Source organism: Nomascus leucogenys, chromosome 9, assembly GCF_006542625.1.
Source record: "Nomascus leucogenys isolate Asia chromosome 9, Asia_NLE_v1, whole genome shotgun sequence".
In the NCBI taxonomy this organism is placed as follows: domain Eukaryota; kingdom Metazoa; phylum Chordata; class Mammalia; order Primates; family Hylobatidae; genus Nomascus; species Nomascus leucogenys.
Window position 1 is genome coordinate 56,653,377 of NC_044389.1, and position 27,902 is coordinate 56,681,278.

At 40.6% G+C, this 27,902-nt stretch overlaps 2 protein-coding genes across 2 annotated transcripts; both read left to right on the forward strand.

Moving 5' to 3' along the window:
• The first annotated feature begins 807 nt into the window (after positions 1 to 807).
• On the forward strand, positions 808 to 2,003 carry PF4V1 (platelet factor 4 variant 1). The gene is made up of 3 exons (XM_003265738.2): positions 808 to 959; positions 1,303 to 1,429; positions 1,555 to 2,003. Exons 1-3 carry the CDS (start codon positions 869 to 871, stop codon positions 1,640 to 1,642), a joined length of 306 nt encoding a protein of 101 aa, XP_003265786.1. The 5' UTR covers positions 808 to 868; the 3' UTR covers positions 1,643 to 2,003.
• A 14,787-nt stretch (positions 2,004 to 16,790) lies between these two features.
• Positions 16,791 to 18,628, forward strand: CXCL1 (C-X-C motif chemokine ligand 1). The gene is made up of 4 exons (XM_030818444.1): positions 16,791 to 16,962; positions 17,061 to 17,184; positions 17,298 to 17,381; positions 17,916 to 18,628. Exons 1-4 carry the CDS (start codon positions 16,863 to 16,865, stop codon positions 17,929 to 17,931), a joined length of 324 nt encoding a protein of 107 aa, XP_030674304.1. The 5' UTR covers positions 16,791 to 16,862; the 3' UTR covers positions 17,932 to 18,628.
• Positions 18,629 to 27,902: the final 9,274 nt, after the last annotated feature.

Sequence of the window (27,902 nt, forward strand, 5' to 3'; positions counted from 1 at the left end):
GTGCAGCCCATCTCACCCTGTCACTGGCAGTGACTGAAGACACAGCAGGCTCTGGAAGACATGGCCTGGCAAACTCTCCTTGTCCTCTCTTCTGGACTATTATTCAGGATGGAAACAATGAAGAAACATCCAGGAGCTAAGTTTTTATAAAAATAATGCATTCAAATATTACTTCTGCAATTTTTCTAAGAGTAACGGGAAATAGACCTTGTGTCCTGCAGTATACTGGGTGATTGTTGGTGGAGCCTGGTAAATCTCATCCAGAGAATAGGGAAGTTTTCCACATTCAGGTGAAATTCAGAAGAGTCATCACCTAGAGACCAAGTTAAACTTATTAGTATCAGAAAACAATTGCAAAGAACACAATCTTCAAACACACAGCCGCCAAACTCAATGGTAATCAAAACTGAAGTTAGGAGCATATGGGCAGTTCTTGAGTTGAGAAGGAAACAAGAACTGTCTGGGTCCTGAAGCCACCTGCTGTGTAAGTTGCATGGTGACTACAGAGAACTCTACTACGATACAACACAGAAAACATTTCTCTTCTAAGATGCAAGTAGTGTTTCTAACTCCACAAGTGTAAATGTATATAAACTGGGGTTGGAGGTATGCATCTTCGTACCATCTCCTAGCCAAGGCAGCTGCCCCCAGCCTTTTGTTTTGTAATCTTGGCTGGCCAGAGTCCTAGTCTTCACAGCAATGTCTTAGCTCCTGCACCACAGTTCCTGGCTGTCCACCCCAGGCTTCCGGACTGGAAGGATGTGGACGCGGGATAAAAGAAGCCTGGTGAGGCCAGGAGTCACTGCCTGCAGAACCCCAGCCCGACTTTCCCTGCGCACTGGGATCCTGCTGGAACCTCGGCTGCAACATGAGCTCCTTAGCCAGGTCCCGCGCCACCCGTCCGGAGATGCTATTCTTGGCGTTGCTGCTCCTGCCAGTTGTGGTCGCCTTCGCCAGCGGTGAGAGCAGAAACCAGGCTGGGAGGGCCAGCAGCGGCGAGGGGGAGTCCGGGAAGTCCTGGGGCAGGGGAGGAATCCTCTAGGATCATGATCGCAGCTATACTTATCGCGCGCGTGCTGAGTTTGCGGGTACAGTGCCAGGCACTGCACGTGCACCTCGCCACCTGATCAGCACAACCTCTGTCTGAGAGAGGTATGATTTATGGCTAAGGAAAAGACGGCTGAAGGTAGTGGAAAAGGTCCCTAAAGTATCTCTGGCTACTCATGGAGTCAAAACTCCCTCCCCTCCTCCTCTCTTACTCCCTCCCCTCCTCCTCTCTTACTCCCTCCCTTTCCCCCTCAGCTGAAGCTGAAGAAGATGGGGACCTGCAGTGCCTGTGTGTGAAGACCACCTCCCAGGTCCGTTCCAGGCACATCACCAGCCTGGAGGTGATCAAGGCCGGACCCCACTGCCCCACTGCCCAAGTGATGTGAGTCCTCGCACTGCATCAGTCCGTTCTCCCGCTCCGTGCCTCCTCTGCCCATCCCTTCCCCTTCTAATGCCATTTGCAAACCCAAGGACTGAAAGGCGCATCTCTTCTCTTTTCCCTGCCAGAGCCACGCTGAAGAATGGGAGGAAAATTTGCTTGGACCTGCAAGCCCTGCTGTACAAGAAAATAATTAAGAAACGTTTGGAGAGTTAGCTACTAGCTGCCTAAGTGTGCACTTTCAATCTAACTATGAAAGAATCTTCTGATGTTTGTATTATCCTTCTTATATTATATTAACAAAATAAATTAAGTTGTGGTATAGTCGATCTGTTTCTTAATAATACAGCAAAAATAATGCTGACACATCACAGTTTCACATTTTAAAATTTCCAGTGTTTTAAGCAAAAAGCATTATGAAAGAAGGCTTGGTTTAATAAAGGCTGATTTTGTTCAGTGTTACATGTTAGCTGATACACATTTGTTCATTTATGTGATTGCAGTACTTTATAGCTACATATTTACCTTGAATGTTACAATTAGCTTGCCAATAAATATTAGTGGCTCTTAAGCATTACTTGACAGCTTGTTTTTTTTTTTAATGAAGTAAATAAGCAACACTCTGCTTTTATCCCCACAAATTCCTTAACACAAATATTAAGATTCTGGGAACTAGGAGAAGTGTGGGGTAATATTTTCATTCATCCTTTAGGAAGACATTGCTCTATACTGGGGAGAAATGAAGGTGTTATAATGTGGGCATATTAGTTTCCTGTTGCTTCTCTAACAAATTACCACAAACTCAGTGGCTCAACCAACACAAATTTATTGTCTTGTAATTCTAGAGATCTTAAGTCCAAAGTAAGTCTTAAAGGTTAAACTCAAGCTGTCCTCAGAGCTGTATTCCTTCTGAAGGCTCTAGAAGAGAATCTACTTCCTCTCCTTTTTCACCTGCATTCCTTGCCTCATAGCCCTTTCTCCAGTCTTCAACCTGCATCACTCCAACCTCTACTTCTCCTCTGTCTCCGCTGACTCTTCTACCTTTTATATCCGGCTTACCTCTCATAAGGAGGCTTGTGAATACATTGGGCTCACTTGGATAATTCAGAAACGCTTTCCAACTCAAGTTCTCTAATACATCTGCAAAGATATATATATATATATATATATATATATATATATATATATATTGCCATGTTAAGCAACATATTCATAGTGTCCAGAGAGTAGAACACAAGGATCTCAGGGGTGGGGGGCATTATTCAGTCTACCACCATGGACCAGAAGGCAGGACCTACTTGAGGCAGGAGAAAGCTACAGACCCTTGCTCATGAGCTAGGGCAATTTTAACCTAATGTGACAATGTGTAAAGATAGGATTAAGATCTATGATAAAATACAGACGGTACAATTCAATCTCTGTGGTGGGCTGGAAGGGAGGGAGGTACCTAGGATGACAAATTAATTAAAATAAACAAAATTTATAGAGACTTATGAATATCATCTAAAATTTCCACATCCACATTGCAAATTAGTATTATTCCTATTATAGAGATGAGGTGACAGTCTTGGGAAAGACACAGCTTGTTCAGAGGCTGAGCAGATCATTCTGACTCCCGACTTCCTGCTCTTGCTTTCACGTTGTGCTGTCTTTCACACAGGAAAGTGGCATGCTAGCGAATTCCTTGAACTAGCTGTTGAAGGTGGAGTAGGAATTTGTTGGTGGGTGGGGGGAAGGCGGGCAATGGGAAGACTGGAACTGCCTCAAGATAAATAACAAGTAGAAAGACACAAGATCATTTTAAGTCATTTGTGTGTTTGAACAACAGTTCGTAGCACTGCAGGGTTGGAAGATCTATGGGGAGAGAGAACAAACAAGGGTCTCCCAACCAGTTTTTGCCCACTTAGTGTTTTTTTATCTTCAGTATAACTTATGTACTACCACCCAAATTATCTTTCCAAAACCCAAATATTTCATTTCCCTGAATAAAATATTCAAGGTCCGAAGTCCTTAACCTGGCGTCCCAGGCTGCGCTACACTCACTTTCCCTCTGTGCCTTAGTTTTCATATGTGTGAAATGAGAACATTATGAGTGTCTAACTTTATGGATTGGTTATCTTAAGGACTAAATAGAGGATGCATGCGAAACATTTGGCACAGTTCCTTATATACAGTCTGAGCTTAAAAATTAACAACGATTAATTGTATTATAGTATTATATTACTGGCATCAATATTTCTCTTAATGTACCATTCCAGTTAGTTTGGAGTGTTGAGTAAGAATTTTTTATTTTTTATTTTTTTGTAAGACAGAGTCTCACTCTGTCGCCCAGCAACCTCTGCCACACAGGTTCAAGTGATTCTCATGCCTCAGCCTCCCGTGTAGCTGGGATTACAGGCAAGTGCCACCACGCCCAACTAATTTTTGTATTTTTAGTAGAGACAGGTTTCATCTTGTTGGCCAGCTTGGTCTCAAACTGCTGGCCTCAAGTGATCCACCGGCCTCGGCCTCCCAAAGTGCTTGGATTACAAGCGTGAGCCACTGCACCCAGCCTAAGTAAGGAATTTAAGAGAGGGTTTTTTTTTTTTTTTTTTTTTGTAATAGGTAGCAAAAAAAAAATTGCAATAGCAATGAAATTGTTCAAAACAAATGAACTTTGAAGGAGAAAATACTGGAAATGAGATGCGTGTGGTGTGATTTTGTTTTTGCTGATTTCCCTTTTGTTGCCTGTCTCAAACAACATGCTTAGCTTTATTTAATAATTTGTTGATGTGACTGTTAAAGGGTCAAAAGAGCAAAACGAATTTTGCAAAGTTAAACAATCCTGGAATGCTGGTGCCTCATACATTCTTGCTTCAGAATGACTTTGGTCTAACTGTCCTGAGAACATTTTTGAGTCATGTGTTAATCTGTTTTGCATTGCTATAATGGAATACCTGAGGTAATTTATTAAATAAAAAAAAAGAAGAAGCTTATTTGGCTCACAGTTCTGCAGGCTGTACAAGCATGGCACCAACATCTGCTCAGCTTCCGGTGAGGCCTCAGGAAGCCTGAGGGGGTGGAAGGCAAAGGGGGAGCAGGCATTTGTGATGGTTAATATTGAGTGTCAACTTGATTGGATTGAAGGATACAAAGTATTGATTCTTCACGTGTCTGTGAGGGTGTTGCCAGGGAAGATTAACATTTGAGTCAGTGGGCTGGGAAAGGCAGACCCACTCTTAATCTTGGTGGGCAAAATCTAATCAGCTGCCAGTGCGGCTAGAATATAAGCAGGCAAAACAAAATGTGAAAAGAGAAACTGGCCTAGCCTCCCAGCCCACATCTTTCTCCCATGCTGGATGCCTCCTGCCCTCAGATATTGGACCCCAAGTTCTTCAGTTTGGGGACTTGGACTGGCTCTCCTTGCTCCTCAGCTTGCAGACAGCCTGTTGCGGGACCTTATGATCGTGTGAGTTAATACTTAATAAACTCCCCTGTATATATATGTATATATTTTTTCCAGCCCAGCTGGAAAGTTAAATCTTCTGGACTATAATGTTCCTTTAATCTCAGTCTCCATCCCTGACCTGGGGTTGGAGTCTCGAGGAAAACCATGAAAAACAGCTTCTGTGGTAAAGATGCCACATCAAATCGGATGTTGTCTGGATTGTTGAATATATATGGAATACACACACACACACACACACACACACAAACACACACACACACACACACACGTTCCATTAGTTCTATCCCTCTAGAGAGCCCTGACTAATACAGTGTGTCACATAGTGAGAAAAAGGGAGCAAGAGAGAAGGAGGTGCCAGATTCCTTTAAATAGCTAGTTTTGTGAACTAACAGAGTGAGAACTCATTCATTACTGTGGGGAGGGCACCAAGCCATGCATGAGAAATTTGCTCCCATCACCCAAACACCTCCCACTAGGCTCCACTTCCAACACTGGGGGCCACGTTTCAACATGAGATCTGGAGGGGACGCACATCCAAACTGTATTAAGTTACTGCCTTTATCAGCATGGGCATGGGGAGAGGGCTTTGCTCCTTGGAAAATCCCAAGTGACACAGCAACCCCCTCTTGTTGTTTCAACATTCATGGAGTAATAAAGATTCAGTGCACTTAAACTCCCCTCTAGATGGAGGTAGTCAGCATAAAATGTCCACAGATTAGGGACTTACCACATAGTCATGGCGTCTATCAATGAACAAAACCATCAAAGGACATTTTGACCTTGCAAGTTGTTCTGCATTTTTATTATTGCTTTTTTTTCCTTCTAAGACCTTTGTGGTAAAATAATTTCCTCTGTAATGCATAGGATATTGAAGCCTTCTTTGTTTTTCAATACATATTCATATTTTTCTCATTGTAAAAGACAATGCATCTTCCCTCTAAGTAACAGAAAACAGAGGCAAAAGAATAGAAACTATTTTTTAAAACTTGTAATTTTGCCACTCAATGTTCTTTTTCTTTTTGAAGATATTATCATTTGACATGGTTATAAGTTGAACTGCTAATTTTCAATAAAGTATCAATTATTTGTACACAATCATAAAAAAAACACTTAGTAATTATTTAAGTGCATTGCAAGCACTTAGGGAGCATTCCTGTCCCAATTTTCCAAATAGGAAACCAAGTCCAGGGTAATAGAATTAGTTTTCTTTGGCCAGATAATGAATAGCTAACCTATGTGATCCAGCATTCACTTATACATATATGTAGATCCTATGATTGTTATATTCATTGTGTGTATATGTATGTGTGTATGAATGTATGTATATATTTCCACACATACAGATATATACACACTCACACAAACATAAAACAAGTTCATAATACTTATATTTGCTTTGTACTGTGTGTCCTCATATTTTGTGTTCTATTCTATTCTATCCTACCACATTCCACTTTTTAAAAGATGTTGGCCACACCACTATAAAGTGATTTCATAACCTACTGATGTACCATGATGTATAGTTTAAAAACACTCCTCCAGTTCTTTGATTAAAGAGTTAAGTTGTGACGGTCTATACTGGATTCCACACTCCAGATAAAATGCTTGGAGAGCCATTGGGGCAGGATACTGAGGCCTAGCTGAAAAGTTAAATCTCCTGGTCTGTAGGGTTGGAGTCTCGAGGAAACCCATGAAAAACAGCCTCTGTGGTAAAGATGTCACACCAAATAGGATGTTGTCGGGATTGTTGAGAGTCTAGGTCCTTTTCAGCTAGGGCTACCATTTATATTTGCTGCCCATCTGCTTCAGCCGTGTACTTCCTAGCTTGGTCCCAAATGTAAATTAAGAACAGAAAACACATCGATTTCTAGGAGGGCTCAAATAAAAGCAGCATATTCACACTCAGTGGACTTAACTAGCTGTTATACAAAATTCTTCTTCTCATGTGGGTTTTTTCCTTATTATTCCTGTAGATGCTGGCATTAGCCCAGTGGGCTTTTGAGAAAGACAGTTTGGGTTATATCTCAGCTTTGACTCTGTGTGACCCTGGGTCTCCTCAGTTCCCTTATTCCAAAACAAGGACAATAAAGCCCACTACACAGGGTACTGAAAAGGATTAAATCACACTTATAATAGGATCCAGTGTGGGTTCTGACTCAGAATTGAAACCTAGTAAATAAGTGTTTCCTTTCCTTTCCTTGGAGTTCTACTCTCAGGGCACATAACATTTCCAACAGAAGCCACAATCCCTGAGCTAGCAGCCAACTCTTTAAGAATACAGCCAATAAGCCAGTACTTTCCTTGCTCAGAACCACAACCCAAAGCTTGCGTGCAGACAGCTAGTTAAGAAAAAATTTAGCATAACAGACACAAGTAGTATTTTCCTGACAACAACAAAAGGAAAATTAAATAACAAAATCACAATGTTTGTCAGCCAGCATGTCTATAAGATTATAAAATATACAGGACATCTAGTGTCCTGCATATTTATACAGGAGGCTGGCTTAGCTATTTTTCCAGGAAAGAAAACAAGAAAAAATAAACTTTAGACTTAAATTTGCCAAGTACTTACTTCTTCACTGAAGCAGACACAACATGAGGATTATGTCACTATCCAGCATTTGTGGTGAGAGGCAATGCGACTTGAAACAGAGCAGTCAAAACAGAGTTGGAACAGCCAGCTCTTACTTATCAGCTGTGTTGGAGAATCAGTTTTCTTTTCTCAGTAATTCTAGGGATAGCTATAGGGAATATTAGGAAATAAGCAATAAAGCAATTTACACATGCCTCCACCAGAATAACTATTAAGCTTCACTGTAATTATTCCTTTATCTAATTTCCTACTTTAAATCAGAGAATAAGGATTAAGCCTATTCCATCTCTTCATTCTGGATTTCAGAAAAATGCCTGATACAGTAGGTGTTAAGTAAATGTGTGTCAAATATTAACTACTTGGAGAAGAATAAATCTGCAGTTAGTGCTGTGAGCTAATGGTGCAGTTGGGTGCTAAAGATAAGCTACTCAGCCAACAGAAAGTTAGTTGAAAATTAAAGAAAGACACCATTTTCCCAGCTCTCGATCTTGTTAGGCTCACTGATCTCACCAAGTTATTCATAGACATTATAACACACCCATACTATCTGCCTCATCAGTGATTTGTTCGATGTTTTAATTAGAGTTGCATTTGTAACTATTAGGGACTCTGTGAAGAGTTCCCCTCGTCTGTCTATCCACGTGCTCTCATCATACACAAATGCTACGACATAGACATATTAAACATTATTTTATTATAGATGTTTGCTTCAATGTACAACATACAGATGGTAAATTACACACAACCAAGCCCTTATTCCTCCTCTTTCACTATAATTCCCACCATATCTAATTAGATCTTGTATTTCTTTAGTGTTCTTAATTAACTACTTAATTAACTAGAAATGTCAATCAAGGAACTAGCTCAGTCACACACCAGTAGAGCAACCCCTTTGAAATCAGCATTGTTCAGGAGAATCTGTTTCAAAGATTACCTAAGTAAATGGACTGATCAAGAAGGTAAAAAGGAAAACACAAATATTTCTTTAAAAAAATTGAAGGATAATGAATATTGGAAAATACTATGGACAGGATAGTTAACTTCAAGTTCTCATGATGATTCAAACTTTTCTTCGCTGAAATCTGCATTTTTATGCTATGTATGCTATTTTCATTTGTGGTTTATATGCTCATCTTTCAATTTCCTAAATTTTGTTTTCAGAGTGACAAAGTCATAATAACGTTTTCTTCTCCAAAACAAATTTCCTGCATAATTATTTCCAAGAGAAACTTTTCATTTCCTTATCGTTTGCAATCCTGTAATTCTTTTTTTTTTTTTAATATATGCTCATGATGCCATTACTTGGCGAATACCACTTCCAGATTGGTCAGAAAACAATCTTAAAGAAAACGGAGATGCAAAAAGATTTATAAAAACCTTTTTAAAAAACAATAACCGGCCGGGCATGGTGGCTCACGCCTATAATCCCAGAACTTTGGGAGGCCGAGGCGGGCGGATCACCTGAGGTCAGGAGTTTGAGAACAGCCTGACCACCATGGAGAAATCCCGTCTCTACTAAAAATACAAAAAATTAGCTGAGTGTGGTGGTACATGCCTGTAATCCTAGCTACTCGGGAGGCTGAGGTAGGAGAATCACTTGAACCCGGGAGGCGGAGGTTGTGGTAGCCGACATCATGCCATTGCACTCCAGCCTGGGCAACAAGAGTGAAACTCTGTTTCAAAAAAACAAAACGAACAAACAAAAAAAACAAAACAAAAAATAAAAAAAAAACCACCCCTCCAAAAAAAAAAATCTGGCAAAGCTAATATATCAAATGATTCTCAGTGTTACTTGAATGATTTCAAGTATCTGTAGACTAATCATAACATCAGATTGTCATGCCAGGAACAGAAAAACAAATAATATAGCATTGCAAGAGAAAGTAGACAGGCTAAACAAAGAATTTTACATTAGAATTCATATTTTATCCAACTTTACCTCTTCTACTAAACCTATCACTGTGCCTTTTACATGCAGATGAATTTTAAAATGTGTGGGAAGAATAGCTATTATCTACTCACTTACTGCCTAGATCATGAACCTGTAATGACCTGGATTGTTCTATCAGCCCTAAGGCAGATGATCTATAAATTAAACACAGATATTCCAGCTCCATCTGTGACCATGACCTCCCTGGTTTTATTCCTAACATTGTTCCCCTTCTGTTCCACACTTTGGAGAGCTCAAGCCCTCTGGCTTTGGATGCAGGTCCCATCTGTCTCTTTGAATGTATTGGCAGACCTGGGCATCAGAGCTTTCTAAGGACTTTGGTTCAGACTCATTACTCTGGCTTTCCCAGATAGGGGATCCCCTTCCCTAGCTCTTACTATAGAATTCAGACGGTGGCTCTGACCCAACTGTCATATCTGGATTCATTAAATGTCCACTGGCATCTTTTATTCTGGTCCTGACAGGTCAAAATAGGCAAAAGAAACTAAGGAAATTCCACAGTCCATCAAGGGAAGCTTCCATGTATCCTGACTTCAGGATATTTTAGTTTTAAAACAGTGGCCTGAAACCATTGACTCATGCGTTATGCCAACAAACATTTGTTGAGTGCTTAGCATGAACCAGACTCATTTTAGAGACTTTTTCTTCTAGCTCCTTCTAATTCTCTGTTTGAAAATTTGTCTTCATGTTTACATCTTCTTTTCCCTGACAGAACCGCCTATCTTCCAGAGTCCTGGCACAAAGCTTCCCATCAACTTTCAGGACCAGATATTCATAGTTTTTGAGGGGTCCCTAGGAAAGCCACCGGTGTGAGAGAATTTTAGAGTCTGGTGGATGCAAACAGGAATGAGATATGATAGCTTTCCTTGCAGAATACACAGTCCAGTATGGGAGTATGTAAATCAATGCTCCCCGCAATGTGATTTGTATCCAAGGGCCAAGATAACCCTTTGAATGGAAAAATGCGATTTTATTGGAAGTGACATTTGAAATGGTCCTTGATTGATAGACGGGAGCCTTCAGTGACTGGGCCCTGCCTATCCTTCTGCTGGATCAATCTAAATGTTAAAATTCCGTGTTAAAAAAATAAACTGCTGATTTTTGTTTTCAGGTCATACCACACTGTTTCCAGTTTCCATTCCTTTGCTTGTTTGGTCTGCCTCTTCTGAAGTTGGCCCCTTCCCAACTCACCTTAGGTAGCACCAGCTACCAGAAAGTTTTCTCTGGAAGCTCCCATGCTTCCAAGAAAAAGAGTCAGGTGTTCCCCTCCTGTGAGTGCCCATGAAACTCTGCACACTGCTGAGTGTCCTGGACCTCCACACAATGCCATATCTTTCTGTGCCACTCTGTAGATGTGAGTTCAATTGAAGCAGAGTCTTCTTTTCCCTCTTTGTAATCCAATTGAGAGCCCAATTTAGTTCCTGGATCATGAGTGGTAGATAAATTTTGAATGGATGAATGGACAGATGCATTCACAATAAAGTAACTAGAGCAACTGTGTAGGAAAGTTGTCTATAGCAGAAGTGTGGAAGACGGGTGGTGTTAGGCAAGACTATTTCACTGGCAAGAGACAGACATCTAATTTATACCATCTTAAAAAAAGAAAAGAAAGAAAATCTGCTGGCCTACATGACTGAGAAGTCCACAAATAAATCAGAGCCAGCTGGAGGACCTAGGTGTCCATACATATACTTAGATGGTCCCCTACATGTCTTACCTGTGCTTTTCTCTGGGCCAAATTCACTCTCAGGCAGGTTCTCCCCAAGCATTACAAAATTCCAGGCCCTCATTTTACCAGTTTTGCAACCCCAGTGAGAATCAGAACCTCCTTTTCATTCGTTCCAGCAAAAATTCTAGGAACTATTTCTAATATAGCCAGGCTTTGGTCACTTGTCCACATCTGAATCAATCAGCAGGGTTAGGGCCGGGGGTGGCATACAGGAAGAAACTGAGAGATGGGTTATCCTACCTGAACTCTATAGACTAACAGCCGGTAATCGAGGGGGTGTTCCGAGAAGGGGGTGCCAGACAAGCAGTCTTTGGAAGACTGAATAGAGAGGCTGACCCTAACTCTAGCACCCACTATGCCCTTGTACTTTGGGGGTGAACTGATCCAGAAATCTAACATCACATTTACACATCTTTATTCTTCTCTGCTCAGAGCCAGAGTCATTACATTGGAAGAGATGAGTATAGAGAAATAGGTACGGTAGGTGTGAGGGACAAGTTCCTAAGGCAAGTAGGGGCAGAGGAGAGCTGCCCACCTGTTCCTGCCTGCCTTGAGCATGGTCACTTCTCAGGATGGAGCATTGCCTCTATTTAGGCTCCCCTAAAATACAGAGCTTGAGTCATGGGCTTGCCATGCATGTAATTTATTTGGGGAAAAGTTCCCAACACAGAGCACTCAAGAACCGGAAAGAGCAAAATAGGAAAAGAGGACATGGGCAACTGGGGTTCAATCCTACCAGTTATCCTCTGGGAAATGATGTAGAGTGTCTGCCCAAAGCATGAAAAATGGGAAAACATGTATCTATTGCCTCTGGTTTCTCCTGCGAAAGGGATGTTCCATGGCAGCAACAGGGAAACATTGGGCCAGTGAGTGAAAAATACCTGATGCAGCTGAGGCAGGGAGCTGCCAGGTGACATCTGCAGGCAGCAGAGTGCTACAGCAATGACAGATAAACAGGTCTTGGAAACATGAGCTCCCAGATTTGACTGCTAATTATGAAAGTTTCCATAGTGATTCCAGGCAAAATGGAATTTAGCTACCAAAGCTTCCATTTTTAAAGGTTCTTCCATTTCTTTAAGAATTGTTGCTTTCATATGTTTAAAGACTGTGTAAAATCCCGTCATTCAACTCTTGAAAAAAATTGGCTTGGAGGAACATTTTGTTCCAACAAGACAATGAATTTGTTTATTTTTCCAGGCTACAGCATTCCTGTGCTTATAAATTTTGAATTTTGGTTTATGCGGATTTCCCTGATACAAGTGGCATATTAAGGAGGAAATAACAACAAAAAATTCTTTCCTTTCCAATTCATTTACAAAAAAAAAGCAAGTGATTTTGACGAAAATTTTCCTGAGTCAAGTTCTGTCTAATCTGCGGATGCCCACTGCTTCTTGACATGCTTCATTTGCTTCATTCTCTTGGCAGCTTCTGTGGAGCTCTGCTCCCCCTGAGCGCTCTCATTGCGTCAGTTTTGGGTTGGGTCCTGAGATGATTACAGCAGAAACACTTGTGTTTTTCTCCAGTTACCAGAACTAGATGAGAGATTTGGGCAGCATGATTAATGATGAAGGCAAACTATTTAATCCTATGAAACATGATGAAGTGTCCAAACTCGGCAATAGATATTTTGGATTTTCATATTTGAGCAAACAGGCACTAAACAAAAATTCAATTTCCTTTCTAAAAGCTAGCAGATGAAGCATGCATGGCCATTTAATTTTGGTGGCATTCTAAATGAATTCAGAAAGAGAAACTTTTTAAAAAATAAACATTTTATTTTGAAATAATTTTAAGTTTATAAAAATTGCAAAGTTAATACAGTATCTGTGTATCTTTCACCCACTTTCCTTTAAAGTGAACATTTTACAATATCATGGCATATTTGTCAAAGCTAAGAAACAACCACTGACACATTACTTTTAACTGAACTCCAGATTTTATTTGGATTTTGCCAATTTTTCCATTAACATTCTCTTTCTGTTTCAGAATGCAAACCAAAGTACCACACTGCAGTGAATTGTCATGTCTCCATAATTTCCTGTGGACTGTGATGGTTCTTCAATCTGCCCTTATTTTTCATGACATTGACAATTTTGAAGAGTACCACTCAGCCATTTAAGATTCTTTGATTTAGGTTTGAAGCATGCTTTTCTCATTATTAGACTTGGGCTGTTAATTTTTGTAAAAGCACCAAAGAGGTATGCTGTTCTTGTGACATCATATCAAGGGGGTACGCGATGTGCACATGACATCACACTGATGATGTAAACCTTCCTCATTTGGTATAGGGCAAGTTTACCAGGTTTCCTCATGGCAAAGTTACTATTTTATTTTTCAGAATTGAGTACTTCAGGAAAATATAACAAGCTACTTCAATGCCACAGGAAAGATATGCTGTTAGTGAAACAAAACTATGGAGATGTATGACCATTTTGCTGTGTTTTCATTTAAGAATATGTAAATTTCAACCATTCAACTAGGGCAATAACAGATTTTTTAAAATCATTCGACTCTTGAAAGTATTAATTATATATCACAGAGTGTTTTTACCATAGCATAATGGTTAAATGCCATTTTATCTGAGTTTGATTTCCAGGCTTAAGGATGTATGACCTTAGGCAAGTGACTTAACCTCTCTGCACCGCAGTTTCTTTATTCGCAACTTAAAGTCTCATAGACACAACAATATCTACTGATATTGTAGTTATCAGTACAAGTACAGGCTTGTTTGGAAGACTGAATGAGTTAATATTTGTAAACTGCTTAGAAGAGCAGAAAATAAATGCTCTGCCCTTTGCCTCGGGTGTAGAGGTTTAGCAATTTGCCCTTGGTATGCAGCAGCATACCATATTTATTTACCAGAATTCTGTAAGCTCTTATAATTTAGCTCCTTTGTTGAAGAAAAAAAAAGCAAATTTTCAGTGACCTGTGAATGTTTGTTTCACAGACAAAGTGAAGAGACATTAGAGAAGAAAAATCTCTTCTTTCCTTTTTGGTTTGTATAAACTGTATAAAATGAACATGTATTACAACTACAATTAGAAAACAATACATTTTTCAAGTTTTAAAGAATCGTTTCCATGTTTCTGGAAATTTCAGTTTCCCATCAAATCCCAGAAAAAGAATGATAATAAGAGGTGTAATCACACAAACTTTCAATTATGCATGAGCTAGTCACACACTTAATAAACTTTAGATTATATGTCATTTCCTATTCCTTACTACTAATTTGAACCTTCCTCTAATTGATTTTTCCCTTAGAATCATATTGATAAATACTAGAGTATTTTTTAAAATAGTCATTCCTTTAGTACATCTTTTCAATAAATAAGATGGAGACTATTACATTCAAAGTCCCATTTTATATACATGAAGTGATTGAAAGGTGGACTACAAAATAAACCAATGATCTGTCTGAATGGTAACAAATAAAATTTCATCTAAGTGTACCTCGTGGTAGAGTACATATTTGTCTTCCTTTCTGAAAGCCTGATACAGAAAATTTTGTAAATTCTCAACTGAGTTTCTTTTTTTAAAATTTAGATTTAGAAGTTTGCAATATTGATTACAGCTTGAAACTGATGAAGATATTTGGGACACTGTATTTGGTCTCCATTGGGTCAATGCTTTTTCATTTATTCTTTCTGTTAAGAAATATAAGTAATCAGGAAGATGTGAAAAGGGAAATAATTGAAAAAGACTGGAGTACATATACGATCTACAGTGTCCGTTTTAAAGAAACAGCATTCTAGCACACCTTTCTACCCTTGACTAAGATTACTGTAATGAGAGCACCAGTACCCCTGAGTAACCAAAATGACATTTTGGAAACTGAGCTTTTCGTGTTTTTACTAACATTCTTCTTCCAGGACCTGCCTTGATTTATTCAAGACTCATACTGCTGTATATGGTGTTGTATACATTAGGGGTAGTTGTGTAGCAGTAACTGATACAGAAAATTTTATATGTAAAAAACACTTGGGAGTGAACCTTTCATATATATATATATATATATATATATATAAATTAACATCAGGATGAGTTTCTGTTTAGGCAATGTTGGAAAACCTATTTCCATTTTTTTTATTTAACAAACATTTAACAACCATTTATAAGGCACTTAAATCCATGCTGGCTCTTACAAATGTTGACGCATTTCTCATAACCACCTTGGGGTAGAAATGGAGAGGCTAAACAACCTGCAGGCCATGCTTCACTACTAAATGCAGGTGGCAGCCTTGCCTGTGTTCTCTGCTTGGCTAGGAACACAGGTCTTACCTATTGAGCTGGGCTGTGTAGAACTCTGTTGTGGGGACATTTGCCCCTGGGGCAGAAGCCTCTGCTTTTTCCCCCTCCTCCTATCTTACTCCATGTCTCAGAGAGCTCTGAATCCCACTTGGAGAATCACACTTAAACCCTCTAAAAACCTAATGATGAATAAAAATAAGTTCTCTAGAACTTCTGGAGAAAAAAGTAATAAAGCTACTAGGTTAAATGACTGAAATTCCTGAGAGAAAACAACATGTGTGTGTTTCTCTAGAAAGGGGGCCCAATACTGAATACCAGGAAGTCCTATAGTAAATGGAATGTGACTCTATGTGGGATCCGGCATTCCTATTTCATCCGAATGCATGTCTGCTGCTTCAGTGGGAAGGGTGCTTGCACACCAAGTACTCACTCCCTGGTGTCATGTGCTATAAAGTCCAAAGACAGAACCAGGAATGGAGAGCCCATGAGCCTGCTGGACCCAGGCTCCGAGGTCCGGAGTGACAACCAGTGCCGTATTTCTAGATCAAACCTGAACCCCTCCTACAGGGAAAAGATTTCCAGGGGATTTTGAAAGTTCCAACATTTTACAGGGAAGAAGGAAGATATGCAGGATATGAAAGAAGAGTTTATGTTATACAGCCCTGGCTTCCACTGACGCTAACACTGGATTCAGCTTTTGACACTGATAATCTGTTGCCACCAAATGGAAAACGTAAACAAGATATTCTCAGTGTGGTTAGAGAATATGCAACACAAGGAACAAGCAGAACATTCTTCTCTGGAATCTACGTGATGGACTGTACTTTCACAGAGAGCATTGATGTTAGATGTACATGAAATAGGCTAAACTGAAAATAAGAAAGGCTGAGGCAGAGAGGATAATATAGTTCCAGCCTATCTCCCAGCACCTTGTTAATTTCTCTCAACCTCCAGACACAAATCCGAGACATAACTCTCTTCCTCCAAAGAGGTCGCGCCTCCCCTGTGGTGGTTCTAAGGGATCCGCCCCAGCTCCTTCTCCGTTCCCAGCCCCACACACTGGGATCACCAGGCACCCAAGATCCCACCTCTCAGGTGGTATCTTCAGCGCTGGCTGCCACTCAGCCCCCCTCCAGGGATCTGGGGCAGAAGGCGAATACCCCAGAGTCTCAGAGTCCACGGGAGTTACTCTGAAGGGCGAGGCGGGGGCTGCATCAGTGGACCCCCCCACCCCAGCCGCACCCCAAGCGCTCCACCCCGGGGGCGGGGCCGTCGCCTTCCTTCCGGACTCGGGATCGATCTGGAGCTCCGGGAATTTCCCTGGCCCGGGGGCTCCTGGCTTTCCAGCCCCAACCATGCATAAAAGGGGTTCGCGGGTCTCGGAGAGCCACAGAACCCTGGCCGCAGGCACCTCCTGGCCAGCTCTCCCGCTTCTCGCACAGCCGCCAGACCCGCCTGCTGAGCCCCATGGCCCGCGCCGCGCTCTCCGCCGCCCCGAGCAATCCCCGGCTCCTGCGGGTGGCGCTGCTGCTCCTGCTCCTGGTGGCCGCCGGCCGGCGCGCAGCAGGTGGGTCCCGGCGCCCTGGGGTCCCCGGGCCGGACGCGGCTGGGGTAGGCACCCAGCGCCGACAGCCCCGCTCAATCAGTGAGTCTCTTCTTCCCTAGGAGCGTCCGTGGCCACTGAACTGCGCTGCCAGTGCTTGCAGACCTTGCAGGGAATTCACCCCAAGAACATCCAAAGTGTGAACGTGAAGTCCCCCGGACCTCACTGCGCCCAAACCGAAGTCATGTAAGTCCCGCCCCGCGCTGCCTCTGCCGCCGCCGGGGTCCCAGACCCTCCTGCTGCCCCAACCCTGTCCCCAGCCCGATCTCCTGCCTCACGGGATTCCCTTCCCTCTGCAGAGCCACACTCAAGAATGGGCAGAAAGCTTGTCTCAACCCCGCATCCCCCATAGTTAAGAAAATCATCGAAAAGATGCTGAACAGGTGAGTTATGGTTTCCATGTACACAGGCGTCTGGAGCCATTGGTCAGAAATACTGGCATGTGCCCTCTAAAAATAAAATCAGGAAAACTCAGGGGTTAGTTGAAGGACTAGAAATTGTGATTATTGTTTTCACAATTAAGGTTTCCTTTATGATAATTACTGCTCTGGTGCCAGAGGATATTCCCAATGCCTGGCGTCCCCACCCAGGTTCTTCCTTCGTTCCAATGAATGTAGGTAAAACTGCCTTCATTTGAGGCCCAGTATGACAAACAGCAATAGGTTCTGGCTGTTTTTAATCCAATAGTACCATGGAGACCACCGCCCCCCCCCCCGCCCCCGATTCCTAAAAGAGCATCCCAAGCTTAGAGGTCCCTGCCACACAGCACAGCTGTCATAGGCAGTAGCCACTTGGTTGCCACGCTGGGGAAACTGCATTCGGAAAACTCTAGAGGCTGGAGGAGCAGGACAGGAGAAGAGGGTTGTGCAGTCGGCTTTCCCGAGCACCTACTCAGGGCACCCATTTTCTCATTGCAGTGGCAAATCCAACTGACCAGAAGGGAGGAGGAAGCTCATTGGTGGCTGTTCCTGAAGGAGGCCCTGCCCTTATAGGAACAGAAGAGGAAAGAGAGACACAGCTGCGGAGGTCACCTGGATTGCGCCTAATGTGTTTGAGCATCGCTTAGGAGAAGTCTTCTATTTATTTATTTATTCATTTGTTTTGAAGATTCTATGTTAATATTTTAGGTGTAAAATAATTAAGGGTATGATTAACTCTACTTGCACACTGTCCTATTATATTCATTCTTTTTTAAATGTCAACCCCAAGTTAGTTCAATCTGGATTCATATTTAATTTGCAGGTAGAATGTTTTCAAGTGTTCTCCAGTCATTATGTTAATATTTCTGAGGAGCCTGCAACATGCTGGCCACTGTGATAGAGGCTGGGGGATCCAAGCAAATGGCCAATGAGATGATTGCGAGGGCAGGGGAATGTATGTGTACATCTGTTTTGTAACTGTTTAGATGAATGTCAGTTGTTATTTATTGAAATGATTTCACAGTGTGTGGTCAACATTTCTCATGTTGAAACTTTAAGAACTAAAATGTTCTAAATATCCCTTGGACATTTTATGTCTTTCTTGTAAGGCATACTGCCTTGTTTAATGGTAGTTTTACAGTGTTTCTGTCTTAGAACAAAGGGGTTTAATTATTGATGTTTTCATACAGAATATAAAAATAAAGCACTTAAAAATAGAAAATACTCGTTTGATTTTTGGGGGAAACAAGGGCTATCTTTACTGGAAAATCTGGGGATTTATACCAATATTTCTCAATTTTTTATTGTGTTTATTTTTCTGGGTGTTCAATTTGCTATACAGATAAATCAAACTATGAGTTATGCTTCATTTCATGTGGTGATTGCTGCCAATACCCTTGGCTCTCACCTAGTGAAGAATGTGCTTTACTAAACCATTGGCTGGCCCCTAATGGGAGAGTCACTGATATAAATTGCCCTTTTTATAAGAAGTTTCTTTCTGTCTTGCTACTCGAATTTACCTCCTTAAAAATATTTATATTATCTTAACAAGGGCTCTCATTTCATTGCTTTTGTTGAACAATATTTCTTATAATTATTGACAATTTAATGAAGCTGGCAGTGAAATGGTGGCTAAAATATTTCATTTTTCAAAACTCAAATCATTTGTGTCATCAATAGAAGCAGAAGTGAGTGGCTGAATGCTTCACCTGTGAAAAGATCCGATTGAAATTTGGGCTCAGCTTTCTAACCTTCACATATAAGTAATTAGCACTAAGATTTGCAGTGTTTCAATCCTTTATAGCAATATACCAAATATAATGGTTTTAAGATTGGACTGCATTCATTTGCATCGTTCCTAGTGGAATTTTGATAGGACCTCATAAAGCGGTTGCCCTCTGGGGAACTCTGTATTCAATGCTGTCCCAGAATGGCAGCAGCACTACAGGTTTTTAGGACAGAAGCAAAATTGGCATGTCTAAGGAAGAAATACCCCAATAATATAAAAGAAACCACACTCCAAACCTGAAAAGGAAGGATGTTCGTGCATGCATGAGGTGTGTACTTGTTTCTGATTCAGAACTCATTCAGGAAATCCTGAGCCCTGGGTAACTGCCTCTAACAGAGGCAAGAAGGTGAGGCTGGCAGCCTCAATATTTCAAATCAAATTCTGGATCATCCCAAGAAGCTGGGCAAATAAAGGTCATAAGTAGCAAGAAACAAACTCTGTGAGCTTTTCTCACAACTAAAAAAGTTAAAAAACAAGAATCTCTTCATAATTCCAACATTATCAGTTAATTATGAATGAGATGAGGAAGAAGAATATTTGTAAACTATACATAAGCAATTAAATGCAAACCATTTGAGAAACTCCATAAATGGTAGCATTCACTCCCTAACCCCAAGTTAGAGGACACTGGAAAATGTTTACAAGTAGCACCCAAGGGTTCAATAAAACCACTCCTTACACCGAAGACAAGTCCTTACCCTCAAACATTGGAGCTTGCTGTACTGGCTACCTAGCTCTGGCTAATATGGAACAGGGAACATAAAAAGGACAAAAGAGATGCTTTTATTCACATGGTGGTTAAAAAGATTTCAAAGGATCAGACTGACTGGTGTAAATTCCAGCTCTGTCACTGTGATCTTGGGCAAGTTTCTTTACTTCACTCAACCTCATTTTCGTTTCTATAGGATGAGGATAATAACAAAATTAGGCTTCTGAAGTGTTGCAGGGATTAAATGTTATGCAGGCTCTGGAAACCTGGTTCTTGCCATTGGTCCTCAGGCCAACTCCATGGACATTGTCTCAGTCTCAGTCTTAGATCAAGCAGATATGTAAATTGTGGTTTTCACACCAAATTGCTCTAAAAACTTGCAAGTACAAGGCAGTCTCCTGTTGGGAGTGTTATAGCAGGAAGTAGGATACAGCCTTTTTGGCATGGTAGTCACAGGGTGAAGGAAGTAGGAAAAGAATATTACGTAACACATCACAGTTTTGAGAAGCCATCAGCAGGAAACAGCAATGATCACAGTGACTGAGGTTTCTTGAGCAATGTTACCATGGGGTCTAGAGAAGGAAAGAAGGAGACGTGGCTAACGCTATTCCATCATTGTGAGTCCTCTTGAGACACCCTCTCAGGTGTTCCAGAAGTAACTGGAGAGATGTTAAGGGATGGTGGAGGTGGCAGACCCACAATAGCACAGTGAGGGAAATCCAGAAAAACAGATCACACTCTTTGTCTTTTCTGGCTACCCAATCACGTAATTTAAAAAAGGACCTGCCTGTCTTCACCAGTAATGTCCCACTCCACTCACAATGAGTAGGACAGCTGCAATGGATGACAGCTTCCCAACTTAAGGCACTTGTTCTTCTGCATCTCTTCCTGGGGGCTTTCTCCATTGAGGTGTGGGAAAGCGGGCTTGGCAGAGAGAGATTTCTCAGCCCACAGCTAGGATGGCCTGTGATTTTATACCCTGAGAGGAGAGATAGGAGTTAAAGGATGAATATTCAATTTTCCCAGTCTCTTGCTAGATAATTCTAGAAGTTCCTCTCTCTCTCTCCATATATATGTGTGTGTTCAAATTTTATAGATAGTGTATTAAAATAAATATTAAAAAGACACATGAATAGATGAAATGTTGCACTTCTCTCTTCATTATGTTTACACGTTCTTTACACACCTGAGCATAATTGAGATAGTTATTTTAAAATCTTGGTATGCTAAGTCTATCATTCTGTCATTTCTGAATCTATATTTACTTGATTTTTTTTTCTCTTATTACAACTCATGCTGTTCTACTTCTTAGCATGTATAATCATTTTCATTTGACTGCAGGAAATTTTGAATCTTATGTTGCTCAATGTCAAGATGTGTTTTCTTTCTTTAGAGTCTTGGGCTCCATTTGACAAGCAGTTAAGTTCTAGGGCATCAGCTTTGTCTCTTTGGGGTTTGTTGTTGAGCTTTGTTAGGGTGGTCTAGGAATGTTCTTCACTCTAGGGTTTGTTTAGCTGTACTACTAAGTCATGTCCTTCTTGTGGCATTAGTGAATGCCTTAAGTGCTCACAGGTTCTCTCTACTATGACAGGGTAGACCTTAAATATCTCCTCATTCCATTCTAAGTCTGAGATTTTCTCAGCTTACAAATCTCTAGTTACTCTTTGCTTGACTTATGGAGTTTCCCCCCATGCATGTGTGACTTAGTATTTTTTTAATTGTACTTTAAGTTTTAGGGTACATGTGCACAATGTGCAGGTTTGTTACATATGTATCCATGTGCCATGTTGGTGTGCTGCACCCATTAACTCGTCATTTAGCATTAGGTGTATCTCCTAATGCTGTCCCTCCCCCCCTCCCCTGACCCCTCAACAGTCCCCAGAGTGTGATGTTCCCCTTCCTGTGTCCATGTGTTCTCATTGTTCAATTCCCACCTATGAGTGAGAACATGCGGTGTTTGGCTTTTTGTCCTTGCGATAGTTTACTGAGAATGATGATTTCCAGTTTCATCCATGTCCCTACAAAGGACATGAACTCACCATTTTTTATGGCTGCATAGTATTCCATGGTGTATATGTGCCATATTTTCTTAATCCAGTCTATCGTTGTTGGACATTTGGGTTGGTTCCAAGTCTTTGGTATTGTTAATAGTGCCACAATAAACATACATGTTCATGTGTCTTTATAGCAGCATGATTTATAGTCCTTTGGGTATATACTCAGTAATGGGATGGCTGGGTCAAATGTTATTTCTAGTTCCAGATCCCTGAGGAATTGCCACACTGACTTCCACAATGGTTGAACTAGTTTACAGTCCCACCAACAGTGTAAAAGTGTTCCTATTTCTCCACATCCTCTCCAGCACCTGTTGTTTCCTGACTTTTTAATGATGGCCATTCTAACTGGTGTGAGATGGTATCTCACTGTGGTTTTGATTTGCATTTCTCTGATGGCCAGTGATGATGAGCATTTTTTCATGTGTTTGTTGGCTGCATAAATGTCTTCTTTTGAGAAGTGTCTGTTCATGTCCTTCGCCCACTTTTTGATGGGGTTGTGTGTTTTTTTTCTTGTAAATTTGTTTGAGTTCATTGTAGATTCTGGATATTAGCCCTTTGTCAGGTGAGTAGGTGGCAAAAATTTTCTCCCATTCTGTAGGTTGCCTATTCACTCTGATGGTAGTTTCTTTTGCTGTGCAGAAGCTCTTTAGTTTAATTAGATCTCATTCGTCAATTTTGGATTTTGCTGCCATTGCTTTTGGTGTTTTAGACATGAAGTCCTTGCCCATGCCTATATCCTGAATGGTAATGCCTAGGTTTTCTTCTGGGATTTTTATGGTTTTAGGTCTAACATGTAAGTCTTTAATCCATCTCGAATTAATTTTTGTATAAGGTGTAAGGAAGGGATCCAGTTTCAGCTTTCTACATATGGCTAGCCAGTTTTCCCAGCACCATTTATTAAATAGGGAATCCTTTCCCCATTGCTTGTTTTTGTCAGGTTTGTCAAAGATCAGATAGTTGTAGATATGTGGTGTTACTTCTGAGGGCTCTGTTCTGTTCCATTGATCTATATCTCTGTTTTGGTAACAGTACCATGCTGTTTTGGTTACTGGAGCCTTGTAGTATAGTTTGATGTCAGGTAGCATGATGCCTCTAGCTTTGTTCTTTTGGGTTAGGATTGACTTGGCGATGAGGGCTCTTTCTTGGTTCCAAATGAACTTTAAAGTAGTTTTTTCCAATTCTGTGAAGAAAGTCATTGGTAGCTTGATGGGGATGGCATTGAATCTGTAAATTACTTTGGGCAGTACAGCCATTTTCACGATATTGATTCTTCCAACACATGAGCATGGAATGTTCTTCCATTTGTTTGTATCTTCTTTTATTTCATTGAGCAGTGGTTTGTAGTTCTCCTTGAAGAGGTCTTTCACATCCCTTGTAAGTTGGATTCTTAGGTATTTTATTCTCTTTGAAGCAATTGTGAATGGGAGACTCATGATTTGGCTCTCTGTTTCTCTGTTATTGGTGTACAAGAATGCTTGTGAGTTTTGTACATTGATTTTGTATCCTGAGACTTTGCTGAAGTTGCTAATCAGCTTAAGGAGATTTGGGCAGAGACAACGGGGTTTTCTAGATATACAGTCATGTCATCTGCAAACAGGGACAATTTGACTTCCTCTTTTCCTAATTGAATACCATTTATTTCCTTCTCATGCCTAATTGCCCTGGCCAGAACTTCCAACACTATGCTGAATAGGAGTGGTGAGAGAGGGCATCCCTGTCTTGTGCCAGTTTTCAAAGAGAATGCTTCCAGTTTTTGCCCGTTCAGTATGATATTGGCTGTGGGTTTGTCATAGATAGCTCTTATTATTTTGAGATATGTCCCATCAGTACCTGATTTATTGAGAGTTTTTAGCATGAAGAGTTGTTGAATTTTGTCAAAGGCCTTTTCTGCATCTATTGAGATAATCATGTGGTTTTTGTCTTTGTTTCTGTTTATATGCTGGATTACCTTTATTGATCTGTGTATGTTGAACCATGCTTGCATCCCAGGGATGAAGCCCACTTGGTCATGGTGGATAAGCTTTTTGATGTGCTGCTGGATTCGGTTTGCCAGTATTTTATTGAGGATTTTTGCATCAACGTTCATCAAGGATATTGGTCTAAAATTCTCTTTTTTCGTTGTGTCTCTTCCCGGCTTTGGTATCAGGATGATGCTGGCCTCATAAAATGAGTTAGGGAGGATTCCCTCTTTTTCTGTTGATTGGAATAGTTTCAGAAGCAATGGTACCAGTTCCTCCTTGTACCTCTGGTAGAATTCAACTGTGAATCAATCTGGTCTTGGACTCTTTTTTGTTGGTAAGCTATTGATCAGTGCCGTAATTTCAGAGCCTGTTATTGGTCTATTCAGAGATTCAACTTCTTCCTGGTTTAGTCTTGGGAGGGTGTATGTGTCGAGGAATTTATCCATTTCTTCTAGATTTTCTAGTTTATTTGCGTAGAGGTGTTTGTAGTATTCTCTGATGGTAGTTTGTACTTCTGTGGGGTCGGTGGTGATATCCCCTTTATCATTTTTTATTTCATCTATTTGATTCTTCTCTCTTTTCTTCTTTATTAGTCTTGCTAGCAGTTTATCAATTTTGTTGATCTTTTCAAAAAACCAGCTCCTGGATTCATTAATTTTTTGAAGGGTTTTATTGTGTCTCTATTTCCTTCAGTTCTGCTCTGATTTTCGTTATTTCTTGCCTTCTGCTAGCTTTTGAATGTGTTTGCTCTTGCTTTTCTAGTTCTTTTAATTGTGATGTTAGGGTGTCAATTTTTGATCTTTCCTGTTTTCTCTTGTGAGCATTTAGTGCTATAAATTTGCCTCCACACACTGCTTTGAATGTGTCCCAGAGATTCTGGTATGTTGTGTCTTTGTTATCATTAGTTTCAAAGAACATCTTTATTTCTGCCTTCATTTCATTATGTACCCAGTAGTCATTCAGGGGCAGGTTGTTCAGTTTCCATGTAGTTGAGTGGTTTTGAGTGAGTTTAATCCTGAGTTCTAGTTTGATTGCACTGTGGTCTGAGAGACAGTTTGTTATAATTTCTATTCTTTTACATTTGCTGAGGAGAGCTTTACTTCCAACTATGTGGTCAATTTTGGAATAGGTGTGGTGTGGTGGTGAAAAAAATGTATATTCTGTTGATTTGTGGTGGAGAGTTCTGTAGATGTCTATTAGGTCCACTTAGTGCAGAGCTGAGTTCAACTCCTGGGTATCCTTGTTAACTTTCTGTCTCGTTGATCTGTCTAATGTTGACAGTGGGGTGTTAAATTCTCCCATTATTATTGTGTGGGAGTCTAAGTCTCTTTGTAAGTCACTCAGGACTTGCTTTATGAATCTGGGTGCTCCTGTATGGGATGCATATATATTTAGGATAGTTAGTTCTTGTTGAATTGATCCCTTTACCATTATGTAATGGCCTTCTTTGTCTCTTTTGATCTTTGTTGGTTTAAAGTCTGTTTTATCAGAGACTAGGATTGCAACCCCTGCCTTTTTTTGTTTTCCATTTGCTTGGTAGATCTTCCTCCATCCTTTTATTTTGAGCCTATGTGTGTCTCTGCAGGTGAGATGGGTTTCCTGAATACCGCACACTGGTGGGTCTTGACTCTTTATCCAATTTGCCAGTCTGTGTCTTTTAATTGGAGCATTGAGTCCATTTACATTTAAAGTTAATATTGTTATGTGTGAATTTCATCCTGTCATTATGATGTTAGCTGGTTATTTTGCTCGTTAGTTGATGCAGTTTCTTCGTAGCCTCGATGGTCTTTACAATTTGGCATGATTTCACAGTGGCTGGTACCAGTTGTTCCTTTCCATGTTTCATGCTTCCTTCAGGAGCTCTTTTAGGGCAGGCCTGGTGGTGACAAAATCTCTCAGCATTTGCTTGTCTATAAAGTGTTTTATTTCTCCTTCACTTATGAAGCTTAGTTTGGCTGGATATGAAATTCTGGGTTGAAAATTCTTTTCTTTAAGAATGTTGAATATTGGCCCCCACTCTCTTCTGGCTTGTAGAGTTTCTGCCGAGAGATCCGCTGTTACTCTGATGGGCTTCCCTTTGCGGGTAACCTGACCTTTCTCTCTGGCTGCTCTTAACATTTTTTCTTTCATTTCAACTTTGGTTAATCTGACACTTATGTGTCTTGGAGTTGCTCTTCTCAAGGAGTATCTTTGTGGCATTCTCTGTATTGATTAAAGAGACCCAATGGGACCTCAATGCAGATTTATGGAGTTCTGGTTTCTTGCATAGATCTCTCCTTTCTGCAACTCTGTTTTCCTAAACTTCTAGCCACCCCAGCTCCCGTGAATTCAAACCTGTGCCTCCTCAACTCAGTAAGACTACCATGGTCTACTTTGGATCTCTCCCCTTGCACAGTGGTCCAGAGTTGCTCAAGAAAAAAACCAAGATGACCATACACCTCACCTTGTTTATTTCCTTTTCTGAGGAATTCTAGCCTTTTGCTGCTTGTTGTCCCATGTCTGATAACAATTGCTTCATATATTGTGTTGCATTTTCTAGTTGCTTAAGACATGAAGTTATGACTTCTGTTTTACTTCAACATGACTGGAAATTGAAGTCTTATTGGGACAATTCTGAGGAACATTTTACAAGGTTTCCTTGAGACTCCATGGCAAGATGAAGCCCTGATTGCACAAATGATATCTCATTAGTTACATACCCTTTATTAGATATTCTCTCTTCTCTATCCCACATTCCCCACTCCTTCACTTGTTCTTTCTATGATCATCTCTAAGATAAACTACTGCACACAAGTCTTTGTATCAGACTCTGTTTTGGGGGAGCCCAAACTTAGACAGTTGGGCCCTCCAGAAATTAGACCTCACAGCAGAGGCTTATGACTACTATTTCATTGAGGAGTATAATGCCAGAGAACCAGGAGGAAGAAAAATGGGAAGTGAGGCAGAAACAAGTGAAAGCTCATGATAGGAGAGAGCATAACCACACTGGCCATTGCTGCACACAACTGAGTTCTTGACCTCACAAAGGGGCTGTTGTGAGTGTTTGCTTTCCTCTTCTGCAGAAACTGTGAAACCTGCTCAAACCAAGAAATTGTAGTTGTCGTGTTTATAGCAGAGTCATAAATCATCCTAACAGCAGGGCATCAGCCTCCTATTTCTATTCATCAGCTATGCTTAAAATAAAAATGTGGAATCTGGATCCATAAGGTACTAAAGCAGGGAGAAAGAGTCTACTAAACCATAGTCAGGACCTCATTTTCACCTTTGAAGAGGTTAGTACTCCAACTGACATTTTTGTTCTCCACATTAAAAAGTAATAAATCTTTCCTTTTTTACGGGAAAAGTAGTTAGAAATGTTACTGTTCCTTTCAAAAATCTCCTAAAAAGGAAGCCAGATCATATGGAGAAAAATAAATAAATAAAATATTGAGACTAGGGACTGATCCCTTGACAGCCAGACAGGAGTTTGGTTGAAAACTTGAGAGATCACAAGAAAAAGAAAATCAGTCTTCTCATTTTATAGATGGAACTACAAAGGCTCAGACACCGCCGAGCAGTTACCAAATGCCGTGGAATAATTTTATTACAAAAGTGGGTCAGAGTTTGGTTTCCTGATGACTAATTCACAGTGATTTTTATTAAACTAGATTATTTTCATGACTGGTCAGGAAGATAGTTAGCCTAAATTTTGGCTATAGGATTGGCTTTCTAAAATTTGTAGAACCATTCTCAGGGTGCTAATTAATAGCTAATAGCCATTCATGCCATGTGCCACTTTAAGATAGTTTAAAGAAAACATTGTGCATATTGTAGCCAAATAATTCAAAGTATAAAATGAGTTCAGCCAATTTACTGGCTAAATTGCTCTATTAGTCATCTATTGTCTTCTCAGAATCCAGTGGGTTTAAACAGTCACCATTTTATTATGACACATGGCCATCATTTTGGGCTAGGCAATACAACAACCTG

What these genes read in the sequence shown, in the direction of transcription:
- PF4V1 (XM_003265738.2), top strand. Translation starts at nt 869, where the DNA reads ATGAGCTCCTTAGCCAGGTCCCGCGCCACCCGTCCGGAGATGCTATTC. An exon ending in TGTGGTCGCCTTCGCCAGCG is followed by an intron (nt 960 to 1,302) that starts GTGAGAGCAGAA and finishes TTTCCCCCTCAG; the next exon opens with CTGAAGCTGAAGAAGATGGG. An exon ending in TGCCCCACTGCCCAAGTGAT is followed by an intron (nt 1,430 to 1,554) that starts GTGAGTCCTCGC and finishes TTTCCCTGCCAG; the next exon opens with AGCCACGCTGAAGAATGGGA.
- CXCL1 (XM_030818444.1), top strand. Translation starts at nt 16,863, where the DNA reads ATGGCCCGCGCCGCGCTCTCCGCCGCCCCGAGCAATCCCCGGCTCCTG. An exon ending in CGCCGGCCGGCGCGCAGCAG is followed by an intron (nt 16,963 to 17,060) that starts GTGGGTCCCGGC and finishes CTTCTTCCCTAG; the next exon opens with GAGCGTCCGTGGCCACTGAA. An exon ending in TGCGCCCAAACCGAAGTCAT is followed by an intron (nt 17,185 to 17,297) that starts GTAAGTCCCGCC and finishes TTCCCTCTGCAG; the next exon opens with AGCCACACTCAAGAATGGGC.